General features: G+C 40.1%; 2 protein-coding genes across 4 annotated transcripts in view; both read left to right on the top strand.

Annotated features, from left to right (window-relative positions):
• The window catches only part of LOC119886081 (V-set domain-containing T-cell activation inhibitor 1-like), a 57,935-nt gene that overhangs the window by 11,367 nt on the left and 19,561 nt on the right, over window positions 1–27,007 (top strand). The gene's annotated exons all lie outside the window — the stretch shown is intronic.
• LOC119886078 (butyrophilin-like protein 1) lies at window positions 10,473–26,104 on the top strand. 2 transcript variants are annotated; one of them, XM_038696600.1, is made up of 7 exons: window positions 10,474–10,766; window positions 14,335–14,670; window positions 17,249–17,284; window positions 20,446–20,724; window positions 21,473–21,601; window positions 21,686–21,757; window positions 24,811–26,104. In XM_038696600.1, exons 1-6 carry the CDS (start codon window positions 10,676–10,678, stop codon window positions 21,733–21,735), a joined length of 921 nt encoding a protein of 306 aa, XP_038552528.1. In that variant the 5' UTR covers window positions 10,474–10,675; the 3' UTR covers window positions 21,736–21,757; window positions 24,811–26,104. The 2 variants fall into 2 exon arrangements, with proteins under 2 accessions (XP_038552527.1, XP_038552528.1); XM_038696599.1 differs by lacking the exon at window positions 21,686–21,757 and having other exon boundaries at window positions 10,473–10,766.

The raw sequence follows: 27,007 nt of genomic DNA, 5'->3' as shown, positions 1-27,007 counted from the left end.
AGCAGGAGGACATCAGCCATCGGATCAACGCTAACATCTCTGTTCCAGGTGAACATGATATACAGTTTACATTCTGAGTGTGACTCTAGGTTTTGTTGTGTGTTTCAGAGAAACTGTTTGAGGACACGTCCAGCAGAGGGGACGTCACAGGATGGTTTTTTGGTGGATTCTCTTTAGGAGCTCTAACTGTTCTAGTTTTGCTTGTAGCTACAAAGGTCATCAAAATACTCCATAATAGACGTGAGTTTATATAATGGATTGTATCAACATATTCATCATGTGCAGACATGTGAGCTACTGGGGCACCTGTTGTGTTGCTATTTGCCCCTGGTTCTCATTCTGATTGTTTTAAATACATATTTGTCTGTTAAATGGATGATTTGACATTTTGATTTGATGATGGGTGGTGATGAAGCGGTGGATGAGACACATGCCTTTGGTGTGAGAGACCCGAGTTCGAATCCACTGTGAGACACCAATGTGTCCCTGAGCAAGACACTTAACCCCTAGTTGCTCTGAATATTCTGCCTGTCTGCTGATACTGACCACCATTTAAATGATTTGATTATCTCCTGAAGTGGATTTGTAAAAACAAACTGTGCTGTTATGGCCTGATTCTTAAAATGACTGAATACACTTGAAAATGTCTCTGTAGTATTCTGAGAGAGAAACATCAGCTCTGAGTCAAAGCTCGTTTGATGTCATCTGGTTTGTGACTGAAATATTCACAAATAACAGAACTCTATTTATTTTTGGCTGCGTGAAAGATTTTCAGTAGTCCTTTACATTACAGCTCTGCTTTTAACCCCTGTGTTACACCCAGCAATTGTCTGCATTTCTTTATTCTTTCGCCAAAATCTTCTGTAACTACGGAACAGACCATCTGCTTCATGTTTACACCAGCAGCTGCATGCCCAGCGTACGTGAACGGCCACTAGATTTCCGTCGTTTTAATAAAGACGGAGATCAACTCTGATACGCAGCTAAAGCGCTGGTGTGGACGGAGACCGTATTCATTTTAAAACAGAGTAGTGTGGATGTGGCCTGAGTCATCTGTAACATTAATTAATTCATAACCTGAATGAAATCATTCACACAAACTTTTCAATCAATCTCCAAAATTAACTGTTTGAGAATGAACTTTCAAGTGATGATAGATATGTGTGGGACACCTATCGTTTCTGTATATTATAAAAGTTGACTTTATGTAATATGTATTTTTCTTTTCTGCAGGTTCTTGTGAGCAGAGAAACCGTCATTGTAAAGATCCTCCAGAGATGCTGTAAAAGTGCGTGTGAATGAATCTTGGCATTTTTGTTGCAAACATCCAAAAACTATTTAAGCTGTACCGACAGAAGACAACAGTGAAAACATGAAAAGGGATCAGTATTTCGTCCGTAAAGGTTCTCAGTCATCCAGGTCATCAGTATTTACACTTGTTATACTAACATTGTCTTCACCCAGAGGACATATGATTTGATTGAACACTTAGAATAACGAGCCTGACTCCAATGTTTCAGCTAAAATGCACTTAATATAATATATTCTAGTACAAAAGTTTTTTTAAACACAAGTTACCCATTTGGTATTAAAAGTATTTAAAAAGTCTTAAATTTTGATTACAAAGGTCTCAAATATTTTCTTCTCCTTTTGTAGGTTTAAATAATAATAATGATAATAATAATCCTTATTTGTAGAGCACTTTTCAAAAACAAGTGTAAAGACAATAATACAAAAACAATACAAGATAAAAGCATGAAAACATTGAAAAGACTAAAATACATTGAACAGGCAGTGTTCAATCAAATCAATGAAATTAAATAAGTGCCTTAACATCAAAAATAAATATGTGTGTGACTTTACAATTTACTCTGTTGGAGGTGACTTGGATGTTTTACGACAGGTACAAAACACAATATAGGCCTATGTTACATTGAAAAAAATCTATATATTTATTTACATTACTTTAAGCCTACTGAATACACTGCACATAAATACTGTACTTTTAATGTAAATCTTTCTTTTTCTTAAAATGTATGTAAAGATAATGTTGTCTTGTCTCTGAATCAGTTCTATACGCTGTGAGCTCAGTTGTAGTTTGTTAAAGGAATTAATTATTGAATCATACTGCTGTGTATATACTGTGTGAAGAATGGTGTGTTTTATGTTTATACTGTAATAATGCATTTAAAAATGTACCCATGTTTGCCAGTGAGTTCAATGTACTTTTTTAGAGTTTTCTTGTGAATCAGCTAAAGTCATATTTATTATAAATTTTAAGTCTTCTTGACGTGTTCGTTTCTCAGGAAACATTTTCAGAGTTGATATTAAAAATCATATAAAAGTGCGGACTGTAAGGACTCTTATTTTAAGGTATTTAAATAAAATACAGTAAATCAGTACCAGTCATTCTTCCGTGTTCAACACAGAAGCAGTTTACACAAATCAATATTGGAGTTGTGTTCACCCTCAAGCCACACAGCTCCACTCCTCAAGTGTTTTTGAAGTATTTTTTAGGTTTTAATGTTTGTGATTTTAGGAAAAAGTCACTAGTGATGATCCAATCTGGCAACATTTTATGTCTCTCTTTTTGTATGAAAACTTTGGGTTTTATGTGCATTTCCCTGGAAATTTAGCAACCAAAGTAACCGGTTGCCCCCCATCTATATAGTTTTATCTTAACTATTGATATTAGATCATTTATTTGTTGATTATAATTTGCAGATTCTGATTAATAGTACAAAGTAACTACTATCTAAAGTTGATAAAGTAGAAGTCTAAAGTAGTAGAAAATGGTAATATTTGTACTTAAGTAGTGAGTTTCTGTACTTGGTTACTTTCCACCACTGGTTATCAGCCAGTTTGCGACCTCTGCAGTTTAATTTACAAACATGAACACACACCTGTTACATGTGAAGCCTTTTCACTCACCCTGATGGGGAGAACAACAAAATGTTGGAGAAAACAACTAAATACGTCCTGCTGTCAATAACAGAAATGTTATTATTAATGTTCTCATTGAGCTTCTGTTTCTCTCTGCTCCTGTTTTCTTTCTCTGTAACACTCTGCATTGTATTTACAAATATCATACAGCTGTTTTAACAGCTAGGTCTCCTCATGACCTATGAACTGAGTGTAAAATCAGTGATTGTAGGATGAAATAACATGAACAATTCTATTTGAGAAAATATATGAAACGCTTCAAATCTTTCATCAGCTGTTCTTTGGTTTGACTATTGCTTTGTGGTATTTATCTTGTTTTTGCATATTACAACACCTTCACACATACATTCATGCAACCATCATCCTGCACAGACACTACTGAAACCACAGACTACATACCTCATACTTCAATTAAGTTAATTTGAGATATCTCTTAATTGGGGTAATTTTTGGTTTAAATAAATATATTTTGTTAAACTTTTACCATGGTGGATCTCCCTGTTGTTGTGGTGTTAACAGCTTCCTCAGATGGGTTCGGAGTGTCCAGCCGGGTCTAAACCACCTTTCCATCGGACACTCATTTCTTCTTTTGCCTTTTTTATTTTCGGAGCAAATCCTGGGTGAAGAGCAAGTTCTCCGAAGTGGGTAGGCATATCAGGGCTCTTGTCTTTAAATGTCGCCTCGTGCCCGGCATGCTCCAGAAGACAGGTAGGTTAAGATTGGGTTAGGCAGGATCTGAGGAGTTGTTTGGTTGGACTAGTGATACCTGTGTTTGTGATATCTGACATCGGGGCTTATGTTTTTAAATAGGTTCTGCTTAAGCTGCTTAAGTGTTTTGGTTGACCTTTTGGGAGGATGGCAGCCTTTGATTTTGGTTGTGTTTTGGCTAATCCAGCTCTGACATGTGAGGCTCACCAGTGAGCAGGACTATAATCCCCTCGGTGGCAAGTCTGTTGCCGCATTGAACAACTGTTGGTGGCCTTGTGTCTCAATCCGGTTGTTAGTGGGCCATGAGGACATGCGGTCTTTTAGGGGTGTCTGTCTGCTGCCTGTGGGCAGTGGCTGTCACACTGTTGGCTTGGTATGGTAGGCCTACCCAGTTCATATTTCTCAAATGCATCTTTCGGGGGTAGACTTAAATGCTGTGTGTGTGTGTGAGCCATGTGGGAAGCCTGTTTTGGTTATGCAAACTGAGTTTGTTAAGTGGGGAGTGTTACGGCCCTAGAGCCGTGGGTCTCTCTCCTGTAGTTCTCCAGGTACTGCCCTTCCCCCTCCTGCCGTGCAGCTGCAGTTGGTGATGGGCAGCAGCTGCACCTGATTCCCCAATCAGTACCTGGAGGATAAGAGGGCAAGGAGAGGGCAGCAAGTGGCCTATATGGCTGCTGACCAGTGGGTCAGATGGTGGTGTTTGGGTGCAGCAGGAGCGGAGCTGTGTGCTTGCATACTCCCTTGGAAGAGGGAGGGCGTTAAATGTGTTTTTATTTAAGTTGCTAGTTCTGTGTTTTGGTTAAAAGCTACATCACCACCTTTTTGTTAAGTAGTCTAGTTCTGTGTCTCTTCTGTTCCTCTGTAGGTAAGAGATGTTTATGTGCAAACAAATAGATATTTATTAATCTGTTTCCTGTTTCTTTAGACCAGTTTTCATTTATATTTGTTACTCCTCTGTCCACCTTATCTGATTTATATTAACAGAACATTTCTTTTACAATTAATGAATAATTGTCAGACAAAAAAGTTCAACGATTTAACTTCAAGATCAAACGGGGCACAAATTTAAGGGTTGTTCAGACTTCTTTACTAAATATGTGCTTCTGTTATGAGTCATAAGAACACTGCTAAGAACTGACTTAAGAGTCAAAAAATGATTGGTTCAAAGTTATCAAGCATCTCATCCACCTAATTTAAGTGAAGTGTAGGACTAAATCTTCAGTCTTAGAGCTGATTCACGACACAAAACAGGATTTTGGATGACGATGTAGGCAAGGACCAATCACTGAATAGATTTCCTTATTTAAAAATACTCACATTGAATGGTGAAATCCAAAGAGGAGTGAACGTTCAACAGACATTCGACAATTAAGAATTTTTAAGGGAATATATTATGATATACACATTGGAAATGACAGATAAAAAAAGTTGATCTTTATAAGAGAGCCATTAAATGCGCATACGTCTCCTGGGAAGCCGGCATGAATTGTGTTTGCACGAGGGGTGATGAAACACGTGACAGTGAGTGGAGCTGTAAGAGCCATAGTCTAAATGTTTCCATAACAATTCGGCCTATTGGTGGTTGTGATGGCCTCAAATCATCATCAGCATTGCTGCGTTTGTCCTGTGGTGAATTTATTTAATAAATAATTAAAATGAATGTAGAATTTAATGTGGATGGTTTTTGCGTGTTTCTTGCCGAAATGAAGTGACTGCTTTACTGCAGAAATATCTGTAGAATAAATATCTAAGAAGAATATTTTAAATGTCGGGTACAGTTACACACTGAACTGTAGCTGACTGATGATGGAAATGTGCAGCTGAAAGTATTTTAATGTTTTTAACTGATGATGCACCTGTTTCATGTCAGTGCTTAATCATTTTTATCCAAACATTTGAATAAAACGTGAAAAATGTTTGTTTTGACTGTTTTAGTAAAAGACACAAACTACATAGAAACTTCTAAAACATTGATCATCATGATATTAAAGTTAAGTCATAAATCTTTAAGCCTCTGAGAACTTGAACAACATTCACTCAGTTTCCATTTTTCATCAGAGGAGTTGTCCAGAGATCTTCGTTAAGCTTAGTAGTAAATAGTGTAAATAAATATTTGCATATTCAAAGATTTTTCAATGGCGGAGATGGTATTTAAGCTCATTGAACTTTTTGTTGAAAAACCACATGAGACAAGTTATTTTGAGTATTTTAATGTTTGTACCTTTGACTGTTTTATTACTTAACTGAAAAAGTCTTTGTTGACAGAAACCGTTTCAGACGTCACAAGTGAATCCAGGATCTGTGACTGTTCTTCTCTGGACCTCCATGATGCCATCAGACCTGGTTTCTGTGTTAAATATCTGCAAAGTCTTAATAAAGAAAACCAGGATTTCCAAACCTTTCCATGTCAGATTAAACCCCTTCAGAGCAGTGTATCTCAGCCCGGGTTGTTGGGGATCACAGTACAGGATTATTTCTATTATACTGATGTTTCCTGAACGTTGCTTTCTTCCTACTGAAATACTGAATACTACTCGGTCTCTGTGTCCTCCAGTCAGCTGGAAAAACTCCTTTGGTTAAACTTTACATCACACTGAGTCTGCAGCCTGTCAGAGGTTCTGAGTAAATGTTGGTTTGTTTGCTTCGATCAGCTGCTGCTCAGATCTGAACTCTGGCTGATAGTCACTGACTCCTTAATCAGTCATTAATTGTTCTTATGTGTAATAAATCAGACAGCAGTGTTATATTAGTTAAAAGTACGGAGGACGAGAGTAAAAAGGGAAGCATGTTGAAAGTATTGTGAAATGAGCGGAGTGACAGCGTTTAGCTGCGTCAGAGCAATAAATCATGTAAAGAGACAAAAAGAGGAAGTGAAATGGTTAAGAAGGGATAAATCGGCTTTAACCGTCGTTCAACCAAGACTGTGTGCTCGTTGTCACGTGGACGTTACAGGAAGAGAAAATATATAAGCAGTAGAGAGTTTGTGGTTCTTCCTCTGCAGATCTCACAGCTCGAAGCTCCTCTTTGGACTGACCAAACCAAAGAACATCAACACAGAGATTTGAGTTTAACATCAGAGAACACTTGAGGATTCTCTTCAGTGGACGTAAAGAGGTCGAGTGACCGAAGTCCAAACCATCTGAGGAAGCATCAGGACACCGAGGTCTTCATCGTGACCTGAGAGTCTGTTTGGTCCTCGGCTTCAACTCGCTGTTTATCTGGTAACACAGGATGAAGGTCAGTTCTCCATCACAGCCGGTCTTACAACTCCAAGAAAGCTCCAGTAGAAACACACTGCACTTAAACTGAAAACTAAGATACAACATGTTTTCAACAAATTCAAGAAAAACACAATTTAAAAAGAGACACAAAATCAACAAACCGCATTTTCTCAAACAACAAACAAACTAGAAGCTGAAGTTAAAATAACAAAAACATAAAACACAGCTGATGTAAAGGAAACTTCCCACAGAGACAGCACATGCAGACTGTTAATAAGTTTTGGGTGCACCGCTCAAATCTGCAGGGGAATGGAAAGTCAATAAAGGAAAATATGAGATTCATTTTCATCCTCGCCGAGTAGAAAAGTATATTTCAAAGGCAATATCACCATCAAAACCTTCATCCAGCAGATTAATAATGCAACTGAATATCTTCTAATACACATTGTCTAAAACTAACTATACATTTGATGAAAAGAAACTAAAATACAACATTTATTACACATTTTATAAAATTATACCCAGGTGTCCATGTTTGACCATATTTACTGTTTACATGTTGATTTTTACTGGGAGTTTTTCTCAAAACACTATATTATAATATTGATAAATACAATAAATATTGATCAGTAATTTTATGACCGAAGAACTCCCGTACTTTACAGACCGATAACTTGAGACTGGTTCAACTGGTTAAAAATGGTAAGTGTAGTGGAGTTAATGATTCCACCTGCCATCACTGTTTTAAGTTATTGCTCCTACGATGCAGGATGAGGACGGAGGGAAAGTAGTCTGGTCATTTAGCAGCTGCAGGAATTAGAAGATGCAGGAAATGTGGAGGTGAGCATGAGATGTTTGATTGTAAGGAGAAAGTGTGGATCTTGTGGTGGGGGGCACGTTGCTGGAAGTTTTGAGGTTGAGCAATATAAACAGGGTGTGAGGGTGCAGCAGTATAGGGGGATAAATAAAGTGATGTCTTATGCTGCAGCGATCCTAAAGGTTGCAAAATGTGAGATAGATAAAATAAAGAGGAGAGCGGGGGAAGGCTGCCCTCTGGTGGCCTGTGTAACAAAAGATTAAGTGGCTTTCATTGTTGAAGTGCTGTGTGACATGAAGCTGCTGAGAGAGCTCCATCTGCCCTCCACAGCTATGTGTTCTCAAGAGACAGAAGGGGAAATAATGGGGATCGAATGGACGACGACGATAGATTATTAATGTTTTTTATCCTAAAACCAACTATGAGTTTTGTTACATCGGAGTATGTTTGTATCAGGAAGGTTTTAAATGTTTCTGGTGGCGGGTGTGCAGTGGTATCCAGTACAGGAGAGAAAATGTAGAATCACATCTTGAGTGTGGAGATAGATGAATGGAGTTCAACAGGAAGGTTTTCAATTATTTTTACAACCGTTGCCTTCAGTTGGAAATGAAGAAGTTAGATGCAGTAATGAGCCAAGTGAGGTCTCCAGGGGTGAGATTTTAATGCACATTTTCTCTGTACGGCAGCAAAAAGGGTGAAATATGGAGAATTTCCTGGATAGATACTCACATGTGATGTTGAATGATGTGAGACCAAGATTACAGACTGGAAGTGGGAAATTGTCACAGATTTAACTATGAATGAACTAGATGTGGGGAATGGATGGATCGTTACACCATGAGAAGTGATCATTCCCCTATTTTAAGTTAGATCTGGTGAAGTTTTGCAGATGGAGAAGGAGCTGAATTTTCAAAGATTTACTAATATTTTATCATTATTTTTAATGTTCTCTCTCAGATTTGTGAAGTGATCCACTGTCTGGCATCAAGTGTTTGTCACATTCTGACCATAAAAAGGTTTAACTAGTGTTTCCCACGGCGGCCCGCCACAGTCTAACTTGTTTCAAAATGAACCAAATATATTTTTACACATCTCATAACATTACTTCAAATAATGCACTCTAAATACTCCTTCCATAAACAAACATATCCCAATATAAGTTGGTTTTAAATATGTATCTTGTACACAAACTCACTCTTTTTTTTAAAAGCATCCACAAATTTGCCATCAAGCACCTGACATTCCCCTGGAGGATAAACACATGAAGAATCTAACTATCATTGTCGTCGTCTGGAGGGCAGATTGAGCTCCCTCAGCAGCTTTTACCACACTTCTTACTACATCTGAATTATTTTTGGACTGCTTCATGTCACAAACCAGGAAGTTCAACTTACTCTCCACCACTGAATCTCCTGTTACACAGGCTACTACAGGGCAGCCTTCCCCTTCTCTCCTCCTTATTTTATTTACCTCACCACATTCACCAACCTTTTAGATTGCCTCAGCATAACACATCCCTTTATTTATCTATACTTCTGCACTTTCATACCCTGTTTCAACGTCAGCCACCGCTTGGAACAGAGGTTTGGACCCAGACACAGAGCAGGTACTGGTGAATAAGCGAGGTTTGTTGCAGCACACGGTGAAACTTACAGGTATAAGCAGTCTGAAACACATCCGGTAATAAACCAACTGAAAGTAAATCCAAAGTAATTCACAAAAACATAGTGAGACACGATACACACAGAACAAAACACTGGAGAATTGAAAAAAATGAACTGGCAAGGAGTGAAAGAAAGACGACCGCTTCAATACACAGGTGAGGGAGAAACTAATTAGACACAAGTGAACCCACTAAAACAATCAGACAAGCACAGGAAGTAAAACATGACAACACACTAGGAGCAGACTAAACTACAAACTAAAACAGGAAGTAAAGCTACAGACAAGACACCAGCATAAATGAAACTAAATACAGCAGAGAACAAGGAAACAAAGATCAACTATCAAGACCTAAACAAGAACACAGAGGCAATGGATAAAACAGACAGGACATTTAACTAAATAACAGAAAAACACCACAATAAAACCCAAGACCGTCACACCCTGTTTATATTTCTCAACCTCAAAACTTCAAGCAACGTTCCCCCCACCACAAGAACCACACTTTCTCCTTACAATCAAACATCTCATGCTCACCTCCACATTTCCTGCATCTTCCTCTACATGCAGCTGCTATATGACCAGACAGGAACAACTGCTAAGCAGGTTTGAGGCATGAATCATCGAATTTCCAGGATTAACAGGAGTCAGTTAGAAGAGCACTAGTGAACACAGAGGAGTCCTTCTGGCACTGTAGGCTAAGTATTATATTATTTTATTATAAAACTTATTTTACATTCACAAATGCAAATGGTCTAAAAAGAAACCACAAATACAACATTTAAAATATTATATTGAAGCATTATCTGGTCTGAAGCAATTAAAACAGTTAAAATGTGTAAAGATGTACATATATATTTGTTGCCTCTCACATGATGTCCCTGTGTATCTAGTTGTGTCATCTTCTATTCCGTCGTTTTATTTAGGCTACTTTTGTTTTGGCTGAAGATTTTCCTATGAGATAAATAAGATCCAATAAAAACAGTTGCATTTTTTTTTATTAAACACAATATAACGATGTTAACCTGTGTATGGAGATATAGAAATGTTGCTGTAGTTTCTGTATTCTGTCCTCACACGGAACTCACCGTGCAGCAAAGGCGTTATCCCGTACGCATGCGCAGAACAACGCGGAACTCCACTGGAATAGTTCTGAAAGGGTTTTGTAGCCAAGTGCTGATCGTTTTGTAGAATAACGTGTTAGTTTGTAGAGTTAAATATTGTCGTCTTAAAGCAGATTACCTTGTTTACGTGTTTATTATTACGTGTTTATTCATTAAACCTCTCAGCTAACGTCGGAACCGTCAGATCCTCCTGTATAATCATGTTTATTAGCCTCAGGCTGGCAGCTCTGTGTTTCTGGGTCCTGCTGCTGGATTTATGTGGAATAATAAAAACACTCGGACAATCACACGGTAAGAAAACTAGCGACGGGTAAAAACCGAGGCCTTTAGAAACAATGAAACGTCCGATACATTTGAGCCGGAACTGTGTCGATGTTTCTTAACAACTCAACACCGATCTCCATGTTACACTGGTGACTTTTTATATCAGTTTCACATCTTCATAGTTTATTCTGCGGAACCACCTACAGAGTTGAACGCGTCTTATGACCATTAGGAGTCCTCTGGGACTCTAATTTAAACTGAAATAAATAAAACAAATCTGTTGTTATGTTTTATACCGAAGCCCTTTATTTATTTACTCCCTTTAATCGTGACAGCGTGTTGGTTTCTTGTTATCTCGAGATAACAAAACAATTACCCTGATAAAGAAGCTCCTTCACTTTCTTACTTTTTTCTTTTTAATAATTTGCGGAACGGTTGTCCGGGTCACTGGTTAACGCAATCTAATTGTTGTGTGTTTGATCCTTGCATAGGATTGTTTTTTAAATCCTCTTCAACAAAGTAATTATGAGTCTGTTGTTGTGTGCTGGAGTTTGTGCCTCCCAGCGATTGATCCACATCCATCAACCTATAGATTTATTTTAATCTCTCCATCTTCCCCAGGCTCATCACTATCTATTTCATTAATAATCACTATTATTTTCAAATTCATGCTCCTGTGTAATATGTGTACATGTGTATTATGTGCAGTATTGTGAGTATTACTGAATGTTGCACTTGGTAACTTTACAGTCTCTGCAAACAAATCTCTCCAGAACTTTTCAAAGTGAACCTCTGAAATAGCATTCTGGAAATGAAAGGTTGATGGATGTGGACCAATCGCGCACACACCAGCACATTGTGGCGTTTTTTTTAATATATGTGCAGCAACTTTTAAATATTTGTAGCCTATTGGGCGCCAGCCAGGGTAACCTGACGTGTCGTTGTGTCACAGATTCCCACCCACAAAGGATACATGTAATATGACAGTATACCCTCAAAAGTAAATATGACACGTTTCAATGAAACTGAAGAAACTCTCACACTCAGAAATCAGTTTTTAAGTAAATCAAGAAAATATTCAACAAAAACAGGGCGTGGTTTCAACAAATAACTCAACCAGTCAATAAAACCATCAGAAATAACAAAAATACTCAGTCCCTTGGGGATAGTTGTGCTTAATAAGTTCAGCTTTTTGCACAATCAAGGAGGGAGAAACAAAACGCCCAGCAGGAGCTCACGCCAGGACCCAAAAGTTCATCAAAGTAATGCAGTTCTTTGTCCTCAGCAACCACTGTCCTCTCTGTTGAGCTGCATTAACTTTCCTTTTTAAGAAAATTTCTTTTTAATGACATTACTCTCATTAGGTGACCAGGTGACATCACACCAGGGGAGGGAAATTCAGCTGAGTGACTTTCTATCTCTTTTCTAACTTTAGCTCAAAATGGGACCAAGAGGTCAGTCTTAGAGAGGTTTAGTTGAAGGCGGTAAGCCTTCATCCATGCAGGATATGTCTGAGAGACAATCTGTGATCCGTGCTGAGACGGTGGGATCGTCTGGCGGGAAGGATAGGTAGAGTTGCGTATCGTCTGCGTAGCAGTGGTAAGAGAAGCTGTGTGATCGAATGATCGGCCCCAGTGAGGTGGTGTAAATTGAGAAGAGAAGGGGCCCTAGCACTGAGCCTTGGGGCACCCCTGTGGAGAGGCAGTGGGAGGAGGATAATTGTCCTTGCCACAAAATATTGCCCTGAGAGGTAGGATTCGAACCACAGGAGTGCTTTACTCGAGATGCCCATTGCTGAGAGAGCAGATAGCAGGATCCTGTGGTTGACTGTGTCAAAGGCAGCTGATAGGTCAAGCAGGATAAGAACCGAGGATTGGGCTGCAGCTTTAGCTGACCTTAGGGCTTCTGTTACAGACAGAAGAGCCGTTTCAGTAGAGTGGGCACTCTTAAAACCAGACTGATATGGATCTAGGAGGTCGTTCCGTGAGAGGAATTCTGAGACCTCTTTGAAGACTGCCCGTTCGATAGATTTGGATAAAAATGGTAGAAGAGAAACTGGCCGATGGTTCTCAACTTGAGTTGGGTCGAGTGATGGCTTTTTTGAGCAAGGGTGTAAGCCGCCCTTTTGAAAGTAGTCGGGAATGACACCCTGCCAGAGCAAATCATAAAAATTGATTTTGTGATGTCGTGGTTTCACAGCGCCCCTATCGATTGCCCCTGCAGAAACGGAAGATTGTAAAGAAGAAAACAAGATATGCTCCAGCAGGGTATCATTGTGCCTTCCATGTCTGTGAAGATTCTCAGTCATCCAGGTCATAGTTATCCAAAGAAGGTTGAAGTCAAGGTCAACTGGACTTGGTTGAAGATACTAGAAGATGTTTCGTCTCTCATCCAAGGGACTTCTTCAGTTCTGACAGGCAGGGAAACTAAGCTATTTAACCTCAGTGGGGTCATTTGCCAGGATCGTCGATACCGCTGGTTCGTTAGTGTTCCTGGCTGATGTAACGACAGTCGTTATGGTCGTTAGGACTACCCGAGGCCAAGACGGAGCGACCGATCTTCTGAAGATATCTTAGTATCTTCAACCAAGTCCAGTTGACTTTAACCTTCTTCGGATTGTGCCTTCCAGTTCACAATGGGAATCCCCTGTGGAGCTGGTACCCAAGAAGGTACCCCGGTTTTGTGTCGAATTGCGTTGTGTTAACCAACATAATGAGGGAGATGCCTATCTCTACCAACCATTTCTGAGATACTAGAATATCTGGTGGGTTCAGCGGTGTTCACCACCTTAGATCTCAAATGTAGTTATTGGCAGGTGGAGATGGACCCTGAAAGTCGAGCCCTCACGGTGTTTGTCTTTTGGCTTGAAGGGGGCCCCAGCTCCATTCCAGAGGCTAATTAATCAAGTGCTCCGGAGCTGCTTAAGAGACAGCTGTATGGTGTATTTGGATATTATAATTTATCAGCAGTGTTATTTGTGCTCAAGCTGTGCCAAGTCAAATGTCAAATGAATGTCCGCTAAATATAGCCCTCTCCTCAGCCCCCTCAGAGTGCAGAGGAGAGGGCTGGAGTGTATGCCATGGACCCTCATGGTGGAGCAGTTGTTTATCTGCCAGCATAAAGCCAGGATAGTGGCAGGTGGCTGCAGGCTCAGCTTGATTAGACAAAAATGTATTTTTACTGATTCCTTTTCAGACTTTAACACGGCTAACTGATGGAATTATCGTCATCAAAACATTCTACCTAAAGCCTTTGTTTAGAATAATGTAATTCTAATAAACTCTATGAATTTTCTTTTGTTTGTGAACAAGCTGCATCAAACAATATGTGCTTTCTAACTTTTTTTCTGCTATGGAACCACTCGTTTTGCGTTTGTTGTTGATCCAAGAGTTCAAACCATCAAATAAAATATTTTTTCTCTCTTCCACTTCAGTGGTCAGCACCTAGACCTCGCACTGAGTGACTTTTCTCTTTTTCATTGTTTTGCAGCAGGATTGGCCAGCGAGGTGACATGTAAATGTGTTATCTGATGTTCTGTCTGAACCTGATTGATCTCTGTTTGAACAGAATGACTAAAATAATCTTCTTCTTTCAGGGTTGGGTGTCGTCAGAGTGGTTGTGAAAGAAGGGAGTGACGCCATTTTACCCTGTTCCCTCAGCACCAAGGAGAACGCTGAGTCAAAGCTCTTTGACTGGAAGAAAGATGATCAGAAGGAGGTTTTCTTTTATGATGCAGGCCTTCATTCTAATAACGGCCGTCCAGGTCAAGATCAGCAGTTCAAAGGTCGCGTCTCACATTTTCAAGATGATCTGAAGTACGGCAACGCCTCCATCATCATCAGTAAAACGAAGTTGACCGACAGTGGAAACTACAGCTGTGATTTTCCACGTCTCCAGCCAAGACAGATATTCAACATTCAGCTTCTTGTCGGTGAGTGTTAAACAGTTAATCTGCACTCAGCAGCCACTTTATTAGGTACACCTGTCCAATTGCTTGTTAATACAAATAGTTAATCAGCCAATCATATGGCACCAACTGAATGCATTTAGGCTTGTAGACGTGGTCAAGACAACTTACTGCAGTTCAAACCGAGCGTCAGAATGGGGAAGAAAGGGGATTTAAGTCGATTGTGGCATGATTGTTGGTGCCAGACGGGCTGATCTGAGTATTTCAGAAACTGCTGATCTACTGGGGTTTTTACGCTCAACCATCTCTAGTGTTTACAGAGAACGGTCCGAAAAAGAGAAAACATCCAGTTGTGCGGACGAAAATGCCTTGTTGATGTCAGAGGAGAATGGGCAGACTGGTTCGAGATGACAGAAAGGCAACAGTAACTCAAATAACCGCTCGTTACAACCAAGGTGTGCAGAATATCATCTCTGAACACACAACACGTCGAACCCTGAAGCAGATGGGCTACAGCAGCAGAAGACCACACCGGGTGCCGCTCCTGTCAGCTGAGAACAGGAAACTGAGGCTGGCGTTCGCGAGGTGCGGACAACTTGGCACAACACCGAAGTTGGGGCTCCGTCCCTTAAGCAAGCGTTCCTCTTCGGCCACTACACATACATACATGCTACGCCTACACATGCGCACCGACCACCCTACCTTAGTGGTTAGGGTTACAATTTTGGATTTTTCAGGCACTTTAAAAACATTTATTAAACGCTTCTTTCTTTTCACATGTTTATTTACAGCATTATATGTTGAAATGTATATTGTAATACGCTGTATAATAACTTATTGGGAGAAACCTTGTATTTCTATGTGAAATCAGACGTTGAGCACCCCCTGGTGCAGACCGTCAGATTGACAGTCGAATCAGGCTCCGCCTATTGAAGCACCAAATCTTCCGACTAATCTGGGTCACTGAAGGTTTGGAAAACGGTTTACCCTCGCTTTGCTAAATATCCGTCTGCTGCATCTTGTAAACAAGGTGACGTATGACAATGTTTTGCAGGAATCGGCAAATGTATGTCAAATTTGCGGAAAAGTTGCGGTGATTGGTTAAAATTGCAAGTCGCGCTGAATTCACAGGGATTTGTTGAATTTGTGTTAAGAGTTTCAATGTAATATCCATAACTATGTTTTCTAAACTATACACATACTGTACATCGGTTGGTCAGTGGCCAGTTTATTAGGCACACCTGTACAGATTAATGCAAACATTAAAGGTTCAGTGGGTAATATTTCTGAGGATTTATTGACAGAAATTAAATATAAGATCCATAACTATGTTTTTAGTGGTGAATAAGGACCTTACATAATAAACCATTATGTTTTTATGACCTTAGAATGAGACATTTATATCTACATAACCGCAGGCACCCGCTTCCATGGGCGTCGTCACGTTGCATCGTCATGTTTCTACAGTAGCTGAAAACGGACAAACAGCGCTACAGAATATAAGGTAGAAAATAACTTGCATCAACATGTTGTTCGGTTAGCTCAGTTGGTAAAGTGCAGAACTCTCACCTAGAAAGGACAGTTTTGCAGCGAATGTTTCTCAGATCAAAGCATGTGCTGCACTGTTTTTGTTTCGGTGTTTCATCCTCATCCATCAACTTACGGACACCTTTTCATTTTCCCTAGTATCTCCAGGCAGAGGACATTTAGGGGAATCACGTTTTCTGACGGCTCCTTCAGAGTGTGACTCTTTTAATGTCGTTCAGAATTTTTCAAAGTAAAAGCTCTCAATTCAACTCGAAATAAAGCATTGCTGGAAAAAACTTTCTTGCGCTTTTATTTTGTAGGCAAAACCACTAAAGAGGAAGTGATTATGTGAGTAACTGTTGCTGTCATGACTGAGATCTATTTCAGCACCACCATCAAAGTATTTATTTATTTATATTTTTTGCCGATACCAAAGCACCATAATCTGGCAGCGAGCCAGATATTATTGTTGACGGGCAGTTTTGGCGAGGGTCATAATCAGAGAGAATTAATGTGTTTCTCTTGTCAATGTTTGTATAAACTTTTATCTAATGTGTGGTTTACAAACAGTGACAGTGTTTCACACTCTTGTCTTACATTTTCCATGTTGTCTGTCAATGGCCAAGTCGCAATAACACATGGTTTTACCGAATAATTAAGTAAATATAATTTCTTAGTAAATATACCTAAAGAAACCTCATTTCTTGACTGGCCACTCTGCTGTCTCAGAAGAGCACCTTTTGTGCTGTGTCAGCCACCGTAGCTGTCCTACGCTCTGTGAAAGGGTAGGGGGCAGTGGTAGACTGGATAGATGGTTGCAATTCGCAACCTCACCGCTAGATGCCACTAAATCTTACACACTTTACTTTTAATAGTTGTGATTGCGACATTGCAAAATCCTTGAGGGACTGGTTAAATACGTGGCCTTTGCTGTGTGAATCAGCCTCTGCTCATGTTTCCCCGACTCCATTTTAGATGTTAACCAATGACTCCACTACTAGGCTAAAAACACATGACAAGTTAATAACCCCACCCGTCCACCTTGCATGAATTAATGTTCTAATTTGTCTTTCAGACCTCACCCTTAGAGATCGATCAGGAGAAATCACAGGTGAGTGATGATTTATTTTATTTTTATTTATTTAACCCAGAAAAAACAACAGGGTCTGCCTGCAGACCTCCACTGTGATCAGGATTTGGTAAGGTTTAAAAAAAAAATAAAATATGAATATATTATTTCAACCTGGTTACACAACATTGGGATATTGAATGCTTTGTTGCAACACATGTACTGTACCCCCACCCATCAAACCAATTATTTTATCAGATTGCGCTTGCACGGACATTTTACCTCGCCTCCACCGGTCCCTGGAGCTTTTCAGATGATTTCTTAATTGTGTTGTAGTGATGTATGAGTGTTTTCTTTAACGATCTACTTTAATGAGAGAGGCTGCTGTCAGTCATTTGAATGTTTCCATCCGTGCCGTAAAGTCACAGCAAATATTGTGGGACAAAACTAAAGTAATAAACTTGACAGAAAAGACAGAGGAAACAGAATTAAACTTTTCGCTTCTAAAATAATTCAGACGCTCTGATAGAGCTCAAGATTGGTCAGGAAGTAGTCACTTGGCCCCTGCGCTTCTGTGCACTATGCAGCTGCAGCTTATTTAACTTAAGTTTAGGCCTTCATTTAGTTTTGCGGGGATGCTCTGCCATGCAGATTTCCTCTTGTTAATGTCCTGATAACTATTTAGTAAACAGTAATAGATTCTGGAAATTTGTGCTGTGCGTTGCAAACAAAAAGTTCAAGACAATTTAACTTCGGCGGCGGGCATGTGCGTGACCCTCCGACTGGGACGCTCTGACCACGCCACCTGATGGTCCACCTAATTCCTGCATACAGACAGAAACTAAAACTCTGCAAGCCTGTGGTGAGGACATCAAAGAAATGGACCAGTGAAGCTGTAGAGAACCTCCAGGCGTGATTGGACTGCACTGACTGGGATGTTTTCAGGACTGCTACCAACAATCTGCATGAGTATACAGAGGCTGCGACGTCCTACATCAGCTTCTGTGAGGACAGCTGTATACCAACACGGACCAGGGTGACTTATAACAATGACAAACCCTGGTTCACAGCCAGACTCAGACAGCTGAGGTTGGAAAAGGATGCGGCATTTAGGAGCCAAGTTAAAAGAGTCAAAGTACAGGTTTAGCAAGGTAATGCGAGATGCTAAACAGCTGTACACAGAGAGCCTACTACACCAGTTCTCAAAAAAATGACTATGCCTCTGTGGGGGAAGGGGGGGGGGGTCTTGAGAAGCTAACACACCGTAACCGACATAGTACATTTACAGCCAGAATATTTTCCTCTGCTCGCGTTCGCCGTCACTTTCTGCTGCTCGGACCCTCGGACATTCAAACACTCGCTATGCACCTCCTGATTCGGTGTTACTTGAAAATTAGTAGCAGAAACTGCGCAAAGCAGCTTGGCCGGACTCTGTCTCCACATCCACCCTGAAGCACTGCGCCAATCAGCATTTTTAACAACCTTGCTGGAGAAATGCCATGTGCCAGCCTGTTTCAAAGCCTCCACTATCATCCCTGTCCCCAAGAAACCAAGGACCACAGGACTAATAGGCTACAGACCCGTCGCCCTGACCTCTGTGGTTATGAAGTCCTTTGAACGCCTTGTGTTGTCCCATCTAAAATCCATCACTGACCCTCTCCTGGACCCCCTGCAGTTCGCCTACAGAACCAACAGGTCTGTAGATGATGCAGTACACATGGCCCTTCACTAAATCCTCTAGCACCTGGACCCCCCAGGAACCTACACCAGGATCCTGTTTGTGGATTTCAGCTCTGCTTTCAACACCATCATCCCGGCCCTGCTGCAGGACAAGCTCTCTCAGCTGAATGTGCCTGACTCCACCTGCAGGTGGATCACTGACTTCCTGACGGACAGGAAGCAGCACGTGAAGCTGGGTAAACATGTCTCTGATTCCAGGACCATCAGCACCGGTTCCCCTCAAGGCTGCGTTCTTTCCCCTCTGCTCAGTCACCAGTCTGCTGAAGTTTGTGGATGACACCACCCTCATTGGGCTCATCTCTATGGGGGATGAGTCCGACTACAGGTGGGAGATTGACCATCTGGTGACCTGGTGCAGCCAGACCAGTCTGGAGCTCAACGCTCTGAAGACTGTGGAGATGGTTGTGGACTTCAGGAAGAGCCCAGCCCCACTAAAAACCCGATACTGAGGCGAACACAACAACAGTTTGAATGCGTCCGCTTGTTGCTACACCTCTTGCTCGACCACTTCACCTCACTCTAACTGGGACACTTGCTACTGAACACAGACTGTTTCTGCGGCTCCCTGCTAAAAGAACAATGTTTCTGCTGATACCTACCTAGTTATGATAGATTTCCAGGTTACAGGCTCGAAGATCAAGGAGGCACAAATTGGGGACATAAAAAAGGTCCTGTGAGACTAGACTACTGTATTTCAATGTTTCAATCAGAAACATTATAAAGTGTCAACATGTGACAAATCACAGAAATCAGACAGCAGCTTAATCTGTAATCTCACTCCCCACAGTTACATTGATAACTGAAATATGCTTTTCTTTTTTCTGTGGTTATATGTATTCAGTGACACAAAACTCTTCACACTTTGGAGTGAACCTACCTTTGAGACCCTGTGTTTTATATTTGTATTTGATAAAAAGCTGAATTAATACCTGTACAGTCTGTTGCAATTCATTACAACAGCTCTGTTTATAAATTCTACTTTTACCAAGTTTGTAATGTTCAGGTTTTTTTGAATTTCTCTGAAACATTCAATTACATGTTTATCACTAAGCTCATAGTTATAGGTGCTTCCATAAAGGTTATTCTGGACCACGTTTTACTGAGAGGTGTTTCTAATGAGTCAGAAACAGTGTTTGCAGCTGTAAATAGTTTCCGGACTTTTGGTAGAAGTTAGAAATGTTTGAAATATCATGTCCTATCTAACAATGCTGGGAAGAGCAACTGAGGCTGATACTGTGTTTTTCTGTTAAACACACTTTAATCCTCATTTACAAGCAGAGAAGAGACGAACAAGCAACATTTACATTTATTCATTTAGCTGACGCTTTTATCCAAAGCGACTTACAATTGCTATCAGAGGTCTTATCCATTGCACCATCACCACACAGAAACATCACAGTGTTACATTTATAATCCTGTTATTGTCCTTTTATAGCTGATGTGTCTGTTTACTGTGTTCACAGGAGCATCTTCAAAGCCGTATGTTACAATACTTGATGAAACGAAGGACTGGGCCCTGGTGCAGTGTGAAGTTCTTGGTGCTTTTCCTAAACCTAGAGTAGAGTGGCAGGACAGTGCTGGAAACAAACTTCCTGCTGAGGAGCCACAGGTCTCAGAAAGAGGAGGCAGCTTCTACATCACTGTCAACACTACTGTGATGAAGACCGACCGCTATCGCTGTGTAGCCACACAGGAGGAGATCAGCCATCAGATTCATACTGAGACCTACCTCTATATCGGCGGTGAGATTCTTTCTGGTGGTGTTTTTGTATTTGAGTAATTTCAGTAGTTGTGTTAAACATGTCAAACATGTTTAAGTGTCTTCAGACTGAACTCAAAGCAGGTTGTGATGAAGACGTCTGCAGAAGTGTAAAAAGTTTCAAACTGAGTGAAAGCTTCACTCTTATACTGAGACTCTGAGACTTCATGAATCTACAGAGATGAGAGGAAGAATGAGAGGGTCTGCAGGGAAATAACAGAAAGAAACTCTGAGATCAGTCTGATCAAACACAGGAACACAAGAATTTAGTAAACTACACTCACAAACCCAGTAACTGATTTAAAAATGGCTGCTGCAGCCTGATCCTGAGGATCAGTTACACTGATATATAATTATAAGAAGATACTTTTCTGTAGTTATATGAAATCAGTGACTTTGTTGATGAAAGCTAAATTTAAAAATTGACTTTGACAATTAAAAAAATATATATTTTCATTTTTTTATTACTCTCTATTCTTTTTTTAAAATAATTTTAAAAAATTAGTAATGTAATGGTTAAAAACTCTTCCACTGTGTCGAGCAGGAGCACATCAGCCATATAACCAGTGCTGAGTGAGCTCATCCTATTGGTGGTTTTATCTGCAAATAGTTTTATACTTTAGGAGCATGGTCGCCTCAGTAGTAGTTCTGTGTAGGTAATAACCAGTGTGCTGTACATGAGATACAGTTTACATTCTGAGTGTGACTCTAGGTTTTGTTGTGTGTTTCAGAGAAACTGTTCAGCAGAGGGGACGTCATAGGATGTTTTTTTGGTGGAATCATTTTGGGAGCTTTAATTCTTGCTGCAGTTCTAGCTTCACTTGTAGCTACAAAGTTCATCACAGTACGCCGTAATAAAGGTGAGTTTATATAATGTATCAACATCCATCATGTGCAGAAGTTTGTTTTTTTATTAAACTGATCTTTTTGCCTTTATTGGACAGGAGCAGCTAAAGAGAGACATGAAAAAGGGGAGGAAGAGATTATGACATAGAGAACAGGGTCTGTACCAGCAGGTGAGCGGCCGTTATTTACATTTATAAAAACCAAATTCCATCCAGCTTTTATTTATTCATGAGGCCTTTTGTTCTCGTTCTGATTGTTTAAAATAAATATAACAAGCTGTAAATATTAACTGTCCATTAAATGGATGGTTTGACATTTTGATTTTAAAAATGTCCAATTATTTCTTCACGTTTCTTTAATCAGATCTTTGAACATCGTTCACTTCTTGTTTTTCCATTTTGTCTCTGGAAACATTTGAAAGTAAAAGTCCTGAATATTCTGCCTGTCTGCTGATACTGACCACCATTTAAATGATCTGATTATCTCCTGAAGTGGATTTGTAAAAACAAACTGTGCTGTTATGTCCTGATTCTTAAAATGACTGAATACACTTGAAAATGTTGTAATGTTAATGATTATGATAACAATAATAACAATGGGACTAGTAACAATAGTCGTTGCACCAGAGGGTGTCGAGCAGGAACACAGGGGCAGCAGGTGACCCGCAACCACAGATCCAGACTCCACAGCTCCAGAGCCAGAAAACCTGCAGGAAGTGATAGGAGGAGAGAGGAGAGAGACGAGAAAGCACAAGACTACCAGAAAGGGGAGAAGTTGTGTTAGTAACATGCAATAATGGGATAAGGTTGCATACAGAGGGAGAGAAAGTAGAGGAGAGAGGAGCTCAGTGCATCATGGGAAATCCCCCGGCAGTCTAGGCCTATAGCAGCATAACTAAGGGATGGTTCAGGACTCACCTGAGCCAGCCCTAACTATAAGCTTTATCAAAGAGGAAAGTCTTAAGCCTACTCTTAAATGTGGAGATGGTGTCTGCCTCCTGAACCCAAACTGGAACCTGGTTCCACAGGAGAGGAGCTTGATAGCTGAACGCTCTGGCTCCTCGTCTACTTTTGGAGACTCTAGGAACCACAAGTAACCCTGCATTCTGGGAGCGCAGTGCTCTGGTGGGGTAGTAAGGTACTATGAGCTCTTTAAGATAAGATGGTGCTTGACCATTAAGAGCTTTGTAGGTAAGAAGAATGATTTTAAATTCTATTCTGGATTTTACTGGAAGCCAATGCAGAGAAGCTAAAACAGGAGAAATATGATCTCTTTTCCTGGTTCCTGTCAGAACACGTGCTGCAGCATTCTGGATCAGCTGAAGAGTCTTAACGGACTTTTTCAGCCTGATAATAAAGAGCTGCAGTAATCCAGCCTAGAAGGAACACATGCATGGACTAGTAAGAAATGCATGGACATGGATTTGCATTTACAGTCGCCAGTAGCTCCGAATGTGTGTTTACGCCCCCACCCCATCATGCAGACTCTGTGCGGACTGGTTCCAGCTCCCTGTGAGTTAACACGGCAGCTGGACCAGGACCGAGCACGGCCTCCGAGGCCGACAGCCAGTTTGACCACTGGGAATACAGAACCGTGGTGGTTTTCTTGCCGGGTTTGGCTCTCAGCACCCGGGGCTCAGTAACGTTAATCTAATAGAACCCCTAACATCACGGCTAACCGACCGAGCTAACCAGCCACAGATTCAGGCAGATAGGCAAAAGTTAGCGGTTTAGCAAAAAGTAAAGCTATCACAGAAGCTCTGTGTAAATCATCTCAGTACTGGATTCCCTGTTGGTCTCTGAGACTGTGTTCGGTCCTGTTCATACCGTGTTCACTTCAAGTAATTTGTTGCTGTACCGGACTTCATTTTTAAAGTAACCCTCCCAACCCTGGTTATAACGGTTAGTTTTCTGTCCATGTAGAGTGAACTAGATGTCTTGTTGTTTATATGCTCTGATAATGTTAATGCAACACATCTTTGTAGTAGCGTCCATGTTGATTCCACATTCTGATTTAAGAGCACATGAACACATTGAAGTCGGAAGAACGACTTCACAACTCGGGAAATGGGACAATCCTAGGAGCACTTGAATGCACCGTGAGGAGCTGGTTGCAATTCGCAACCCTCACCACTAGATGCCACTAAGACTTACACACTGAACCTTTAAATGTGTTCCCCCATTATGCTGTGTTCACATACAACGCAAATTTAATCCTTGCAACAATCTCCTCGTGCGGGATTTATTGCTGGACAATTGTCAAGTGTTCGCACACAACGCGAATAAACACAACCCGTAAATTACTACCACTAAATGAACCCAAAGTAAACATTTTGCTGTGATTTAATTGCAATAAACGCGTCAAACTGATGCTGAAATAACTACAGCATGATGCAGATTTGTTAAACATATGAATTCATGCTTTGTCACGTCTGTCAGCAAGACAGCAGGACAACAACTTCTAAAATGTTTGTTTTCTGAATGGAGTTTGGGTCGATCAGGGCTACGCTATGCTAACTTGTTCACAGTGACAACGATAGCTGGAATAAAGTTACAAACATATTTTCTGAAGGTAGTTCAACATCCTCGCTGTCTTTTCTCCAAGTAATGTCCAGTTTTGTCCGTTTTTTTTAATATAAATATGAAGTTGTAGTCCGACAGAGCTAATGACGCTAAAAACAACACTGGAACCGGATGTGCACAGAAGCTGCTGAGAAGCTCCAGTGAAGATAGATCAACGTTGTAATCCCAAAAAGTAAAAAGCTAATTTAATAAAAAGCAGTTAACTCTGAGCTCCTCCTGCGAGTAAACGACGTAGTGGTCAGAGCAGAATCCGACCGACTACGGGTGTTTATTTGTCCAAAACCTGCAGCGCTGCTCCCGGCTCTTTCTCCGAGACTTCCCCGTACTTTAGCAGCTCTCCGCCGGCCAGCGCCGTGTCACTCCCCCGCTCTCCCCGGTCCTCTCTTACTTTTGACGACGCTCTTAAACTTTCCTTTTAACAAAGACTTGTGTGAGCAGAGAGCTTCATTTGGCAGCACAGTGGGTTTCTGTAGTGGTGGAAGCTGAAATGATCACATATTGTTAAATGTGATTTCACAGTTTGTTTTGGAGGTGGACCTCAGGGTAACGCTAAAATCAAATCTGTATGTGTAGGCCACCAATCATTTCTGTACATTATAAAAAAAGCTGAATTTATGTAATATATACTTTCTTTTCTGCAGGTTCTTGTGGTCAATGTAAAACATTTAAGGCAGAAGCTGTACCGACAGAAGACAGAAGTGAAAATATGAAAACGGATCCGCACATGTAGCTTCTGTAAAATCAATCAGTCTTCTGAATCTAATGTTTTTGTGTCTGAGTAATGTTTTTGAAATTGGTCCAGTAGTTTGCGAGTGCGAAGCCGTCAGGCCCAGGCGGTATTATAAATATTGTATTAAATACCATGTATCACATATGATAAACACTAGATGATGATTGATTAAGAACTAAAGCTCAGCATTTACACTTGTTACACTAACATTGTCTCCACCCAGAGGACATGGGATTGTTTTTCTGCACAGGATTGAACACTTAGAATAACGAGCCTGTCTCCAGAGTGAGTTGAGGTGAGAGCGGGTTTGTTTCAACTAAAATGCATGTAATGTAATTAAAACTGTTTTTTACACACTACTGCACCACTTCATTCGCTGTCATTCATGACAACGAATGAATCGAGGCTAAGCTTTATTTTATTGTGGAATGAACACAGATCGAGAATATTTGTCTCTGACTTTATGTAAAAGTAGTTTTAGTTTTTTTTTTGTTCCCTGTGTGAAAAAGCCTTTACTCACTATAAGCCTATTAAATACACTAAACATATATACTGCACTTATAATGTCTATCTTTTTTTTTAATTTAAAAGGTATGTAATGATAAATGTAATGTTTTGTTCACTTTGTTGCAATGTTGACTGCTTTATTATTATAAATGCTGTTTCTGAAACACTACACTAAAGACGAGTCTGTATTATAGAGTGTAATATACACTATAATACAACACAATACATATAATACAGGCTTGTCTTGTCTCACAGACTCTGGTTCAGCTACAACTACATTACCGCTCTGTATCCATTACGTAAAGAATGATGTGTTTTATGTTTATGTTCTGTAATAATGCATTTTAATCATTTACCCCTGTTTTTCTTGTGAAAAAGCTAAAGTTATCATTTTTTATTACATTTTTACGTCTTCATCAGGTCAAACCAACATGTTGAATGTTCTTTTCTCAGGAAACATTTTCAAAGCTGATTTTAAAGATCATATAAAAGTGCTCTTATTGGAACAATAGTTTCACTACAGTGTGTTGGTGAAAGTTCTCCCAGTCAGTCAGTTTGTGTTGCAGAGTTGTCTTTTATATTTTGTTACTTGTTACTCACCAGGTGAAGTAGCGACTGCACGCTGCTCCAAATCTGTTTATCTTCATTTCCTGCCATCTACCTTCAGCTGTTGAATAAAAGCATTAATGTCATACAAACATTCCTAATGAGGTTTTTATTTTAAAGTAAAGTATAGAAAGTGGTTATCAGACTGATTCAACACCTTGTTTTATTTTAACGTCTTTTAAAATCAATTCATTTGAATATAAAATACGGTAAATCAGTAACAACAAGTCATTTCATGTTTATACAGATTGAGATAATTCTTCTATGTTCAATACAGAAGCAGTTTACACAAAACAATAATAGAGCTGTGTTACACATTTTTCAATCAGCCTCAAGACTTTTCTTCAGGTTAAGTTTATCCAATCTGGAAAAAACTTTATGGGTCTCGTATGAAAACTGGGTTTGTTTCATGTGCATTTCATCATAAATTTAGCAACCCCCCCCCCCAAAAAAAAATGTAAGTATACACACATATGGATAGATAGATAATGCCCATTATGTATCTGCACATGTCATTCCAAAAGTGACTGATGATGAAACTGTCGTTGTAACCTGTATGAATTGGTGCTGGTAGCTGGTGATGCTGCATCTGTGCAACACGCCATATTTTACTGACGTCACTAAAATGAGGCTCAGATGCCAGGTCAAGCAATTCGCCGTCTGATTTTTCTTGCGCCCACAGCAGTGTTATTATGGTAAGGACGGGCTGTGAGCGAGCCGAAGGTCCTGAAAGATACATGTACCGATTTTTTTGTGATGTTCTTAAAGATTGTATGAAAATAAATACTTACAAAACAATAAGTCATTTTCCCGGAGGTTTTGACTGTAGCCCCGAATGTAACTAAATGTTTCCAGTCAGTTTCTAGTCAGTTTATTATAGGTACACAAACGGTTACCAGTCCGCCAAAAGTAGTGAGAGAACATCAAGACACACCTGACACCTGTCTCTCTCTCTGCTGTCTCTGTCCCCCTCGCTCAGAGACACTTTGCTCTGT

This window comes from Micropterus salmoides, unplaced genomic scaffold (assembly GCF_014851395.1).
Source record: "Micropterus salmoides isolate LMB-PRFRI ecotype aquatic unplaced genomic scaffold, ASM1485139v1 Ms_hic_scaffold_4, whole genome shotgun sequence".
In the NCBI taxonomy this organism is placed as follows: Eukaryota; Metazoa; Chordata; class Actinopteri; order Centrarchiformes; family Centrarchidae; genus Micropterus; species Micropterus salmoides.
The sequence above is the reverse complement of the archived record's forward strand: the minus strand, read 5'-3'. Positions and strand labels throughout refer to the sequence as shown.